At 49.2% G+C, this 12803-nt stretch overlaps 3 protein-coding genes across 5 annotated transcripts; 1 reads left to right on the top strand and 2 right to left on the bottom strand.

Annotated features, from left to right (window-relative positions):
* Window positions 1-51: 51 nt before the first annotated feature.
* On the bottom strand, window positions 52-3301 carry LOC120457092 (TBC domain-containing protein kinase-like protein). The gene is made up of 6 exons (XM_039644278.2): window positions 2924-3301; window positions 1305-2681; window positions 1044-1250; window positions 702-973; window positions 346-642; window positions 52-286 (listed from the first exon to the last, which is right to left on the bottom strand). Exons 1-6 carry the CDS (start codon window positions 3123-3125, stop codon window positions 182-184), a joined length of 2460 nt encoding a protein of 819 aa, XP_039500212.1. The 5' UTR covers window positions 3126-3301; the 3' UTR covers window positions 52-181.
* Window positions 3302-3647: 346 nt separating this feature from the next.
* LOC120457095 (heparan-alpha-glucosaminide N-acetyltransferase) lies at window positions 3648-6467 on the top strand. The gene is made up of 6 exons (XM_039644282.2): window positions 3648-4145; window positions 4272-4411; window positions 4643-4764; window positions 4841-5015; window positions 5078-5739; window positions 5805-6467. The coding sequence occupies exons 1-6, from the start codon at window positions 4002-4004 to the stop codon at window positions 6290-6292; spliced, it is 1731 nt and encodes a 576-aa protein (XP_039500216.1). The 5' UTR covers window positions 3648-4001; the 3' UTR covers window positions 6293-6467.
* An 11-nt stretch (window positions 6468-6478) lies between these two features.
* LOC120457094 lies at window positions 6479-12672 on the bottom strand. 3 transcript variants are annotated; one of them, XM_039644280.2, is made up of 4 exons: window positions 12535-12672; window positions 8992-9533; window positions 7833-8924; window positions 6479-7765 (listed from the first exon to the last, which is right to left on the bottom strand). In XM_039644280.2, exons 2-4 carry the CDS (start codon window positions 9217-9219, stop codon window positions 7250-7252), a joined length of 1836 nt encoding a protein of 611 aa, XP_039500214.1. In that variant the 5' UTR covers window positions 9220-9533; window positions 12535-12672; the 3' UTR covers window positions 6479-7249. The 3 variants fall into 3 exon arrangements, with proteins under 3 accessions (XP_039500214.1, XP_039500213.1, XP_039500215.1); XM_039644279.2 differs by lacking the exon at window positions 12535-12672 and adding an exon at window positions 10602-10757; XM_039644281.2 differs by lacking the exon at window positions 12535-12672 and adding an exon at window positions 10602-10757 and having other exon boundaries at window positions 6479-7762.
* Between the last annotated feature and the right edge of the window lie 131 nt (window positions 12673-12803).

Raw genomic sequence — 12803 nt, 5'->3', positions numbered from 1 at the left:
TGGGTTCTCAACTTTAGAAATCCAAGGCACAAAATTGGCGCAAGCGATCGGTTTTATATAATACATATATAGTTTATTTGCAAATACATTCCGTTTAAAAAAGATAATAAATTTACATTGAGCTTAGGCTAGACGAGCAGAAGCGATGAGGCCAACGAGAAACGATCAGCATGTCGGGAGCTCAATTCGAGATGAGTATATTTGGCTCGATGGAGTGCAGGACGTTGAATCCTTTGTGGAGGATGCAGGTGCGCTGGACGCCGCAGGCCACCAGAAAGTGCGAGAACTGCAAAATAGTGGATGACTTTAGTTAACAAGGTTTATTTGCGCCAGAGGATGCCCCACCTCCACGGAGTGCTGATGGATGTTGCTCACGCAGACCACGATCTTGCCGCGGAGCTGCGCCTCCAGTTGGGGAACCTGCAGGGCCTCCAGTCGCTGTTCACCCAACTGGACGGTGGCGAAGGGAATGTTGATGCTATGCGGCACATGGACGCGTCCAAACTCCACCACACTGCGCAGATCGACGAGGGCCAGCTCCGCAGGCGAGTTGTCCAGCAGGAATTGCACATCCTTGGCACTGATCCGGGGGCACTGCTCCTGTTGCAGGTGCTTCAGCTCGACATCCGCCACGCCAATGTCCTGGGGAAAAGAACAACCTGTAATACAAGTCATGGTATGGTTTTTTTTTCGAGACTCACCAACGTCTGTGGCGGCTGAAAGCGCAGCCCGTGCTGGCGGTGAGTAATACTCTTCGGGGTGGCCTCGTACATCTTCTGGGACTCCAGAACACAGCCATCCATTACGATGTCCGGCAGGTCCGAGAAGAGCAGGATGCACTCGTTGAAGCCGGAGGTGAGCAGCGTGCTCCTCAACTGGCGCAGTATGGCAATGCCAATGAACAGCGGATACGAACTGTCGCCCAACATGAGTTTATCCCACAAATGCAGGATCTTGTGCAGTGGGAAAACATCTGCAAGAAGAGCGAGTTGATATTAACGATATTAACTGGGAAACTATCAATGGCGCAGAGAGCAACTTACGCGAGAACATGGTGAGAAACCAGGGGATGGCAAACAACTCGGGTATAAAGCTAATGCTGGCCAAATGCTGGGCGAGAAGCGGTTCGTGGAAGGCAGTCAGCTGGGAGAACTTGCTCAGGTACTCCTTGATCACCGCCGAATTATCCTTGAGAAAGAACCACTGCAGATACTTTGGAATGAACTTGAACAAGCTGAGGAAGGCTAACTCTATGGAAAGGCACAGCGTTACAACCATGGAAACCTAAGAAAATCCAGCCTCACCTTCATTGTTGAAGTTCAGATAGAGAAACGGCGCCGTCAGTGAGTCCAGTCCCTGCCAGTAGACGTACTGCGGATGGGCGGTAACCCAGGCCTTGAGCAGCCGCCTCAGCTTGCGGTGGCCATCCGGCGAGGAGAGCAGCTCATCGTACTGATGGCAGCGTGGTATGTCCACCTCGATCTGCCGATCCGTGCTCGTAGACGTAAACTTGTCGATCTTTGCGTAACTGCCATTGGGCAGTACCTCCAGAAGGGCAGCCCAAATGGGACCCCTTAAGAGCGGCGGCACATCCACGGCTGCCTCGCGCTGCAGCTGCTCCGCCGTATGCGGATAGCCCTGGAGAAGGCGCGTAAACAGCCGAACGCGCTGGAACTGGTACTCGATGTCCTTTTCGCGTATCACCAGCGGCAGTTCCTGCAGTTCGCGGGCAAAGTGGGCGGGAAAGCGCGGCGAGTGGAGCAATGGAAAGTAGACTGCGGCGGGCAGGCCACTGAGACGCTGGAGCAGCGCCTTCAGGCGCAGCGGCACCACTCGATCGTCCATCAGCTGCGCCTGACTTCGTCCGGGACAAACGCTGGCACCGCTGAGGCGTACGATTTGCGGCAGACCCAAAATGGGCGCCTCACTCCGGATGAGGCCCTCCTTTTTTAGCTCCGCCTGCACATCGCCGCCGGCCAGTTGCCACAGGTGGTAGATTTGCGACAACGGGCATCGCAGCAGCAGTGGTAAATGCTCGGTTTCTGGGCTCGAGGGCTGCATCTTCTGCTTCTTCAAATCCAATAGGACTTCTTCGAAAACCGGATGATCCAAGAGCTCCCAGGGCAGTGGTCTACGTTTGGGCAGGACACTCAAACAGCTCTCCAGCAGCTGTCGCAGGCGCTGGTCCAGTTGCACATAGCGCTCGTGGCACTGGTGCTCGCGCGCTATCTTCTCCAGCACCCCGTTGCTCTTGCCGAAGGCCAGGATTTTCCTAACCACATTCGAGAGCTTTAGCTTGGGCCACAGCTCGATCTGCAGTATCAGCTCCACCATCACCAGGGCCAGCGACCAAACGTCGCTCTTCACATTGCCATTCAGGCCGAGCAGTCGTTCGGGTGCCATGTAGCGAATGTTGCCAATGGGAAAGGGCACATAGGCACCGCCCTTGGTCATGTGATGCAGCCCGTAGTTGAAGAGCTTCACCCGCTGGCCGTCGCTGGAGAGGAGAATGTGCTTGGGCTCCACATTGTGGGCCACCAGATGGTGTCGACTCAGGACGTTTATGCCGCACGCCACCTGGTAGAAGATCCTCAGGATCTGGGGAATGGCCAGCGGCGGATGACGCATGGCGTAGTCCTCCAGGGACAGTCCCAGGTACTCCGAAACCACAATGGTGCGCTCTGGAAGTAAGAGGTATCGCGTTTTAACTATCAATTCGATGTGAGTAGTGGCAGTTGAATTAGTGGGTGTCATCGTGGATGATTCTGTGATCTTGGCATGTGGCAGATTAGTGGGAGTTTTGTAGGGTTTTTTAATGACATTAGGTTGCTTGCAAAGCGGATAATGAATTGGGATGGTGGGTGTTTCCGGATTCTGGCCGAATTAGACCGGATGTGTGGCTTTCCGGGAGCTGGCAACCCACCGTGCTTGCCGCGGATCACATCCAGGTACTGGCACAGGTGCTCGTCCTGCAGCTCCTTCAGTTTCTGGGCCCGCCCCAGGATCGCAATCGAGTTGGGCGTGAGGGGCAGTCCGTTGCTGCCGCAGACGTCGCCGGGATGCAGTTTCGCGAAGAAGGTGACCGCGCACAGGCGGCACTCCCTATCGCGCTCCCGCGTGGCCATGATCCGATCCCGATGCGATTTGCAAATCACAGCAATTTCACCGGATTCCACGCCAGCATCAGCAACAATTTGATCTCGTTTTTTTTTATTGCGAGCGGAATGCAAAAACAGCTGTTCACGTTGCCAGACTTCTGTGAGTGCGACGCCCCCAATTTGTTGGGCTGCCCTAAAGAAAGTATACACGTTCAAGTTTTTAAGCGTTATAAATCCTCAGTTAAAGCGGTACTACTACGCCATCTATAACTCTAAAGTTAATTGTTGTTTTCCCCGAATAGAGCAACAGTTGAGAGCGCATAGCTGCGAGGCGTTGTTAGAATTTTCAACAGCTGTTGTTAAAGTTGCTACCCTAAAAATGTTTTCTAATTACAAAAAGGCATCGCTTCAATGCATTTAATTTGTATAACATTTCAGATTTAGTAGCTGAAAACAAGTATTATTGGGTTAAAAACGCCACATCTGGCAGCTCAGTGCGAACTGCAGTGAAAAGCTCCTTCGGTCGATTTGCAGCACCAATCGTTTGTTATCGCCTATCGGCTATCGCTTGTTTTGTTGCCGCCTTGTTGTTGCTTCCGTGTGTTGTTGCTATTGGCATAGCAATTTTGTTTTTATTGCGCACTCGAAATTGTTTTCTTATTTGCTGGCGATACGATGCGAAAAACGCTCTTCAGATGGTGCGAAATTCGGTTTAGTCCAAGCTAGTCGCTCGTCGCGCGTTAATGTAAATGCAAATGTGTGTGTATGCTTGCGATCGCAGTCGTAAGTAACTGTTGAATGCAATTTGGCAATTGCAGTTGGAACTTAGCAAACGGCAAGCTTTGTGAATGAGAAGCGCATTAAGAACTAAAAGCAAGCCAATTAACAGTCAGCCACTAAGAAATGTCGCTTTTTGTGGAGTATACGGAGCCGATGTGGCGCCATCTGGATATGCGCGCGCTGTCCGTTGACCAGTTTTACCTGTACCTGCACTCGGAGTTCAGCAGCCAGACCCACCTGTACTCGCTGTCCGATGAATGCTACACGGTAGGCAATAAACTTACTGCTGCTGCCCCATGCACATAATCATCGCAACGTCGCGCAATCGGTTTCCCTTTCAATTGGCCCACTGATGCGATTTTAATTGTATTCTTTGCCGTTTTTAATTCGCAGTGTCCGTACACCAAAGTGAAAGCTCTGCCCGCTGCCGACGTCGCTGCCGGCGTCGCTGAACCGTTACGTTTGAGTTCGGCGTTTTCGCTGAATTTCAAAATATTCGAACACGATCAGGGTCACTATGCCTACGACAATGTGTGAGTATCACTGTACAGTGGACACTCGCGCAGTAAAGCTTAAGTACTTAAGGATTGGAAGTAGGTTGGCTGTAGGCGATTGCCACTGTGCAGCTTGTGATTTGCATACATATGTGCATACATACATATGTGTTAACTAGTTTAAGCGCAACTGCTTAGCAATGCAATTGCAATTGCACCTGTTCTTTTCAAGTTTAGTGACCAATGTGACTTGAATCGATTTCCCCGCAGCTCGTCCCTCTGTTGGCTGCGTCGCAGCGATCTGCAGGAATTCGGCGTCTACAACCTGACCCTCCAAGCGAATGGCACCTGTGCCTTTGCCGTGGACAAGCCGGGCGTACCAATTAATTATGGTGAGTGCTGCGGTAATCCGCAAGTGCCACTCCAGATACATATTGCTTATCGATAATTCTATTATCCCCGCCGCAGCTTTCATTGCCGTTTTCGTGCTGGTTGCCGCCCTGCTAATCGCCCTCAAGCTGGTGAGCTGCGCCTGGCGTTGCTATCGCTATGACGAGGCCACCGCCGCCGCCGACAGCATCGGCGAAGCCGCCACCAAAGCCACGCAGAGGAAGCGCCTTCGGAGCCTGGACACCTTCCGCGGGTAACTGGGCCTAGGAATGGGAAACTACTCAGATCCAAGCTCAAATATATTTATCCTCACAGCCTTTCGATTGTTCTGATGATCTTCGTAAACAGCGGTGGCGGTGGCTACGCCTGGATCGAGCATGCGGCCTGGAACGGGCTGCACTTGGCCGACGTGGTCTTCCCCTCGTTCCTCTGGATCATGGGCGTCTGCATACCGCTCTCCGTCAAATCGCAACTTTCCCGTGGTAGCAGCAAGGCGAGGATTTGTCTGCGCATACTGTGGCGATCGATAAAGCTGTTCGTCATTGGCCTGTGCCTCAACTCGATGAGTGGGCCGAGTCTGGAGCAACTGCGTTTCATGGGCGTGCTGCAGCGATTCGGAGTGGCTTACCTGGTAGTTGGCGTTCTGCATACGTTGTGCTGTCGCAGGGAGCCCATTAGTCCGCAGAGATCCTGGCAGCGTGCCGTCCACGATGTGTGCCTGTTCAGCGGAGAGTTGGCTGTGCTGCTGGCCCTGGTGGCCACCTATTTGGGCCTGACCTACGGCCTACGCGTGCCCGGTTGTCCGCGCGGCTATCTGGGACCGGGCGGCAAACACGATTACAATGCCCATCCAAACTGCATTGGTGGTGCGGCGGGCTATGTGGACCTACAGGTGCTGGGCAACGCGCACATCTACCAGCATCCCACGGCCAAGTACGTCTACGACTCGACAGCATTCGACCCAGAGGGTATATTCGGTGAGTGGTTTGCTGCAGAGGGGCTAGTTAGCGACCCGACTAATCTAATATTAAACCAATTGCAGGCTGCATCCTGAGCGTTGTGCAGGTGCTACTCGGAGCCTTTGCGGGCGTTACCCTGCTGGTACATCCCACCTGGCAGTCGAGAATCCGTCGCTGGACGCTCCTCGCCATTCTGCTGGGCCTCATTGGCGGTGCTTTGTGCGGATTCTCGCGTGAGGGTGGCGCCATTCCCGTGAACAAGAACCTCTGGTCGCTGTCCTTCGTCTGCGTTACGGTCAGCTTGGCCCTGTTGATCCTCTCGCTGCTGTACTACTTCATCGACGTGCGGGAGACGTGGAGCTGGTCGGGCTATCCCTTCACCGAATGCGGCATGAACGCCATCGTGATGTACGTGGGGCATTCCGTGCTGCACAAAATGCTGCCCTGGCACTGGCGAATCGGCGAGATGAACACGCACTTCATGCTCCTGCTGGAGGCCACGTGGAACACCCTGGTCTGGGTGGGCATCGCACTGTATCTGGACGCGCAAGAGTTCTACTACAGCGTGTAGGGCGACAAGAATAACCATATGCACAATTCAATTGCCAAATAAATTAGAAACTATGCTATCATAGCACAAAGACCATGAGAGATGTTTAGTGTTTGTGCAGTAATTCCGAATTTTGTTCGCTGTACGAACGCAAATCAATATCAATAAAAGTAATTATAAATCTGACCAAGATAAAGACACTGTGGCTTATTTTCAAATATTTTATTTGTATTTAGTTTTAAAAAAACATGTTCTCGTAACACACAAATAGTGGTTTTTGTTTGTGCAGGCATTCCTAAGGCTACAATTTGTATGGTTTTGGGTGGATTCATTCGCTCCATCCGCCGGCTATGATCTTCCAGCGGCGGTGGGTGTGAGCGAACTTGGCGTTCAACTACAGACTACTAGGGCACTGAAACTACTACACGTCCAACTAGTAAGTTGATTGGTTTTAAAAATGCTCCCCGGCCTGCGATCCGCTTTATCCCGCTCAACATGGTAACTCACGAACTGCTGACGATGACTAAGTTGGGCAATTGGACAGAAACAAGTCGTTAGGCTGGCTTAAATCGTATTTACATAAACTAACGTCTAGGTTTGGGTGTTCCTTGAAATGTTAAGTATTACGGTAGACTGATATGGGAGCTGCGGCTTCGGTTGAGTATTCTACAAAGAAATGCTTGTAAGAGTAGGATGGATACAAGTATTATGTACACGATGAACTGCTAGGGGGCACATCTCAAAATAAATATGAGGCAGCCCTTCTCTGAACGTTGAAATAAAAAAAAAAGGTACAATAAAAATAAATATATATATATATATATGTATGCATATATATATATATATATAAATAAGGAAGGGAGCTTGGCTTTCTGGCGCCGTTAAATAGCTTAGTTTATAACAAACGTAACAGGGAGTCATTCCCTGCGAGACGCTAGGCATCTCCTATCTATCTCTCTCTCTTTCGTATTCAATCGCTTATGCGATTTTGGCTTCTGGAGGAGGTGGAACAGGTGGCTCCGCCGTCAGAGTCGCGGTTGGCGTCGCCGAGGTAGCCGCTGGTCCCACAAATTTCGCTGGCTTCAGCAAAATAAACTTGGGATTTTGCACCGCCACCTTTTTGCCCACCGATGACGGAGTAATGGTCACCGTGCTGGGCACAATGGCGTTCATGGCAGCTGTTTGATTGCTGGCTGCCAACGAGGAGGCTGGCACTATGGTGGTCACCCCGTTCTCATGTTGAATGCTGCTGGCGCTTTTGAATACAGCACGCATTTTATTGCAATTGCCCTGAGATCCGCCAAGTACGTTGATTTTGAGTGGGGCTGCTGCTACCGATGGAGCTCCTGCTCCGACTTCTCTTTGCTGCACAATACGTGCCGTAAACTCGTTGCCCGCCAGCACCAGATTCTGAGGCTGTCCGGCCAGAGGCAGGCCGCTGGCTAGGATTAGCTGCATGCCACCCGTGGCTCCGCGCAGTTTCCACTCGTCCTGCTGAATAGATCGAATATAGAAATTAGTCAAAAACTGTGCAGATATCATGTCAATAGGAAACACCTACCGTTGGTGGGCTAACCGACTTGCGCTCCAGCACATGCTCATCGAATCCCGAATCCGAGGAGTTGTCGTTGAACTTGGTGGCCACCGAGGACGAGGTGGAGCAGTTGGACAAGGAGGACAGCGACGAGGGCGAGGCAGCGCCCACGGAAACCACTTGAGCCTGAGACTGCGGCTGTGATTGTGCTTGTGTTTGGCCGGTGGGCTTAAGGATCAGCGACAGATTGGAATGTGGCTTCGGCGACAGTGGCTGGCCGTTCGTTTCAGTCTTGCTCATTGGAATTGGACTTATGCTATGGATATCACCTTGCGGAAATGACTCCGATTGTCGCTTGCAAAACAAATGATGCTTCTTGAGTGGCCCAATCTTTGGCCCCTGGCTTTGAACTTGAGTGGTGAGTGACGATGGATTGGGAGTGGGAGTGTCTTTCATCGCCTCCGCCTGCTGCTGCTCGAGAAGATGTTTCTGCTGTTGCTGCTGCTGCAGCTGAAGCTGCATCTGCTGGTGGCGTAGGCGCTGGTGCTTCTCACACGGTTTGTACAGCTCCGGATCGATGATGTAGCAACTGCTGCCGAGGGATAGGCTCTGGAAGACCACACCGCAACAGACCTCCAGGCGAACGAGATCACTTTCTTCGAAAAAGGGCACGTTGTCGACGGCCCTACGATTTTTTTGTGGCGCCAGCTGACGGCGTCGGTTGCTGCCAGTTAGCTTCGGACGTTTGTTGGCCTCCGAGTCGTTGGACGTGGCCAGAGCAGCAGCCGCCGTTCGCTTGCGTGTTTGATATGGTGCATTTCCCGGCATCTGCTCATCATCGTAGCTCTCGTTCGAATCGCTGGGCTGATGATCGGAGGTAGGTGAGGTGCTGCTGGGTCGATTGATAGCACTGGACGATGATGATGAAGATGATGATGCTGCTGCTTCAGTCGCCGCTGTGACCTTGCCCTTGCGGTTCTTCTTGAAGATCTTGGCGAACTTCTCGGGCAGGAATGAGTTGCCACTGCCATTGGCGGCCCTGCTCTCCGCGTCTGCGTTGTCACGCTTCTTTTGTTTGGCCATGGACTTGGTGCCGGGTCCAGCACGAGCATCCACCACCTGTCATGTGAGAGAGAGGATTAGTTTTACTCATTGCTACTATATGGTTTATATGTGGAATACTTACATGACCCCAGTGACGCTTGCTACCGACAGGCAGTCGCTTGTAGCGCTTGACCAGAAGGACGCAGGCGTTGCAGATTTCGCCATTTCGCGGCTCGTGGAGATTGAAGCACTGCATCGACTCCTTTTCATACTTCCGGGAGGCGGTGAATCGCGAGCTGCTCGATTTGGCCCGGCAAATGCAACATCCATCCGCAGAGCGGTAAACGCGCGGCTTGTGGAAATTGAACATGGCTTTGTTTATGACTGTGTTTCTGGGATATTTGGGTTTTCAATTTCCGGTGGAGATTTCACAAGTGTTACGATGACGTATTTTGTTTGTTTGACGCTTTTAATGTTTTGTGCTTTGTTGGCTTGATTTAAATTGATGTTTGTTCTCTATTTTTGAAAATTTATGTTTCTGTGTTTGGTGTGTGCTGCGGCGGTGTTCACTGTAGTTGTGCTAGTGTTATTTGTGCGCGGTCATTCCCTTTGCATCCGTTGTTTTGAGCACGTGCATTGCCAACATCCATTGCCCAGGCTTCACTGTAGCTGGCTGCATTTGTGCTGAAAAGTAAAAATGCAAAATGAGCGAATGTTGGGTAATTTTCAAACATCATGTTTGGTCTAGTATTGCAACTGTGGCAAGTGCTGTTTAGGCTCACCAGTCTCAAATTTAAATTCTGAACAGCTGTTGGAACAGTGTTGATAAGCGGCTAAACTGACAACATGTAAATGCATATATGCATATGTATGCTTCAAGTTCACGATAAAAATGCCATGAAAAAACCACAGACCCAAACGAATAAAACGTTAAAACATTTTGAATTTTCGTCATATTAAGCGCGGCGGAGCAATAACAAATGATAATGCTTGCATATCTTATCAGCTGAGCGTAGCAAGTGGTTTGGGTTTATTTCCAGGGCAGTGCTAATTAAATTTAGCGAACTTGTTTTACATACACAGACCATAAAACGGCAGCGGCAGAAACAACAACACAAACAAAAACGGGGGATCAATGGGGGGTGTGCGAGCGAGATAGCCAGCTAAGCCACGCGCGGCTCACACACACAAACGCAACATTTTTTGTGTTGCCTGGCAATACTTCACATATGCGCATTACACATACATATGCATATGCTTAGCTCTGGTTCGTGAGGCTGCGAGTGCAACTTTTGGCTGTATTTCTGCGGGGAAGGGAGGTGGGCAAGGGGATTCGATAAACAAAGTGCTAAAAGGTACACTTGAAATCGCGTTCTTTCGCTGCATTTGCAGTAGTATTCGTATTACTACTACTCCCCCTTTCACTCGCCGCGCGCAAGAAGAAGAAATCGAGAGCCGCTGTTTCTGCTGCTTCTTCTTCTTCCAGGTGCGTTGAAATTTGTATTTCTTTATTTCGTTTTCTTGCGTTTTTTGGGGACACTGATTTTTTCCACTTAAAAAGCCACTTTCGTTGCATTTGCGAGTATGCGTGTGTGTTCATTTTATGCACCGGCTGTATGCACATACATATACACGCACGTACTTGTCTCGCAATTCACTTCAAAATTTGTTTCAAAATGAAGTACAAATGCGGCTAAATTCTGCGTCCTTTCTATTATTAGCACGTTATGCCACGAATTCATTTCAATTTACCTTTAATAAACACACACTTTTATTGCTATTTTATTAGCGTTTCAATTCAGAGCACTCTTTTCTAGTTTTTGTTTCAAAGTTGAAGGAAAGCGGCGGAGAAAAACGAAAACGCGTCTGCACGCGAGAAACACAAAGGCAAATTGACGAAACTGACGAAAATCGACGCATGTACGAAATGGTGTACAAAGCGAATGCAGTGATAACGCGAGCAGCTGAGCATCGCCGTCTCGCTCGCACGCGTGCGGTGCGTGTGTGTACGTGAGAATGCGCGCAGCAAAGGCAACGGCGAAAAATTCCGGTTGTGAAAAAGGGAGAAAGAAAAAAGCGTTTGTTACAACCAGGGGCGTTACAAACGGGGGCTCGTAGTGCCAATGAATGTTATGCAAGGCTATAATATTCAGTCATTCTCGGAATCAGCAAAGAAATAATTAGCAAAAGGGAATATTGCATAGGATAAAAAGCCCCTGAAAATGAAATCGCCATACGCCGCTGTTCACAACAGAAGCAAAAGTTCGCAGCCGGTAGGGTTGCCACCTGATTGTCAACAGCAACAACAAAAACATGCGAATTAAGCAACACATATGAATGTTGATATGCAGAATATACAGCGCAACAATTATAACACGCTCTTTTGTTGATATTCTTTGTTTGCACTGCGAGTGATAAAGATAAAGCTGAAAACGTGCCGCGCAGCTGTTGTGGCTTCTCATATCTATTTTTAGCGTTTTTATTGCAGCACAGCACCCACACGCTTTTGTGTCGCTCTTCTCCCCCATTTGATCTTATTTTCTTTTCAACGTAGTATTTTTGTAATACGTGACCAGAGACGCATAGCATAGGAAGTGGCAACTCTGCTGCGCGGTGCTTTACAACACTGTAAGTGTTCTGCTCAATGTTGTTGCTGCTACGCTTGCATTCTTCACCGCCTCTGCTTCTTCTTTTACTTCATTCGGCGAAAGTGGCCCAAAAAAAAAGAACAACGAACAAAATGAGGCCCCAACATGTTTTACATTTACAGATGCACATAAGTGTGTGCGTAAGGCGGTCTACGTGCCGAATTAAAGCAACATAAAAAGGCCCGGAATAAACTAGGTCGCTGTCTGTTGTTGTTGTTGCAATCAAAACAAATTGCAAGCCGCAAATGTGTGTAAATGGAATTGTAAGTGAGTGTGGCTGTGTGCGTGCAAGCGACGCCTGCGGTTGCTTCTCCTTGTTCGCCTGCCGCTTCCTCTTCTACGTCTTGCAAAACAACAAACTGTACTCAAGCGAAATTGAGCGTGAAAACAGAACAAATTCGCAGATAGATATAGTATTTAAAAATGGGCATTTCACAGCGACTGACCTTGTTTTCATTTGCGCCTACAAGCAACGGAAAGTGAAAGACTCTGATTGGAATTCTTATAAGAATGTGAAACAGGTTGTGCACACATAACGGTATATGCACACACACACACACACAGAGACCAGAGGCGTAATAGCACGGCAAAAACAAGAAAAAGCCGGAAAAAGAAAGTAAAAAGGCAGAAAATGTTAAACTTATATTTCTAGAGCGAGAGAGAGAGGGACGTGGAGAGCGACTGTTAAGTAATAGATTTGCAGAGAAAGCGCGCGCAAAAGATACAAGAAATAAAACACCTTTGCCTGTATTGTGTGCTACTTATAGATGGTCCTACTTTTTCATGTTTTCCGCACAACTGCCGGAGTTTCTTTGCGCTGCTTTTGACATTGGAAGAGTTCAAGCGGCTTTTGTTTTACGAATACAATTTAAACTGAATTTCGATCAGCGAAGGTCAACAGCAAAACAAAATGAAGCCGAATGCACGCACACCAACTCAGCATTTACACAGATACATTCACCGCATTAACTTGTCGTCTTATGTTTGATCGTCAAATATGTTCCTTGTATATAACAAATATCACTGGCAATCTTTACCTTTGTAGCGCCGGTCGTTATTATAACTCTCAATTATCACTCTTTGTTTTCACGTTAAACTCTACTTTATCGTTTCCTTTTTGCTTTTGATTTCCACTAACATCGACTTAACATGAGCGTTGGTTGGCTGCTAGTGACTGTCTGTTAGCACCTGAAAGTTTCGCCATGTTATCGATTAATGCTGTTAGCGGTACAGCTACTTAACAGAAAGAATATTTTATTTCGTATGTTGTTAAAATATACTGCATACAGCTAGCTGGTCATATTTT

The sequence above is a fragment of the Drosophila santomea genome, chromosome X, assembly GCF_016746245.2.
Source record: "Drosophila santomea strain STO CAGO 1482 chromosome X, Prin_Dsan_1.1, whole genome shotgun sequence".
In the NCBI taxonomy this organism is placed as follows: Eukaryota; Metazoa; Arthropoda; class Insecta; order Diptera; family Drosophilidae; genus Drosophila; species Drosophila santomea.
Note: the sequence above shows the minus strand (reverse complement) of the source record. Positions and strands in the feature narration are given on the sequence as shown.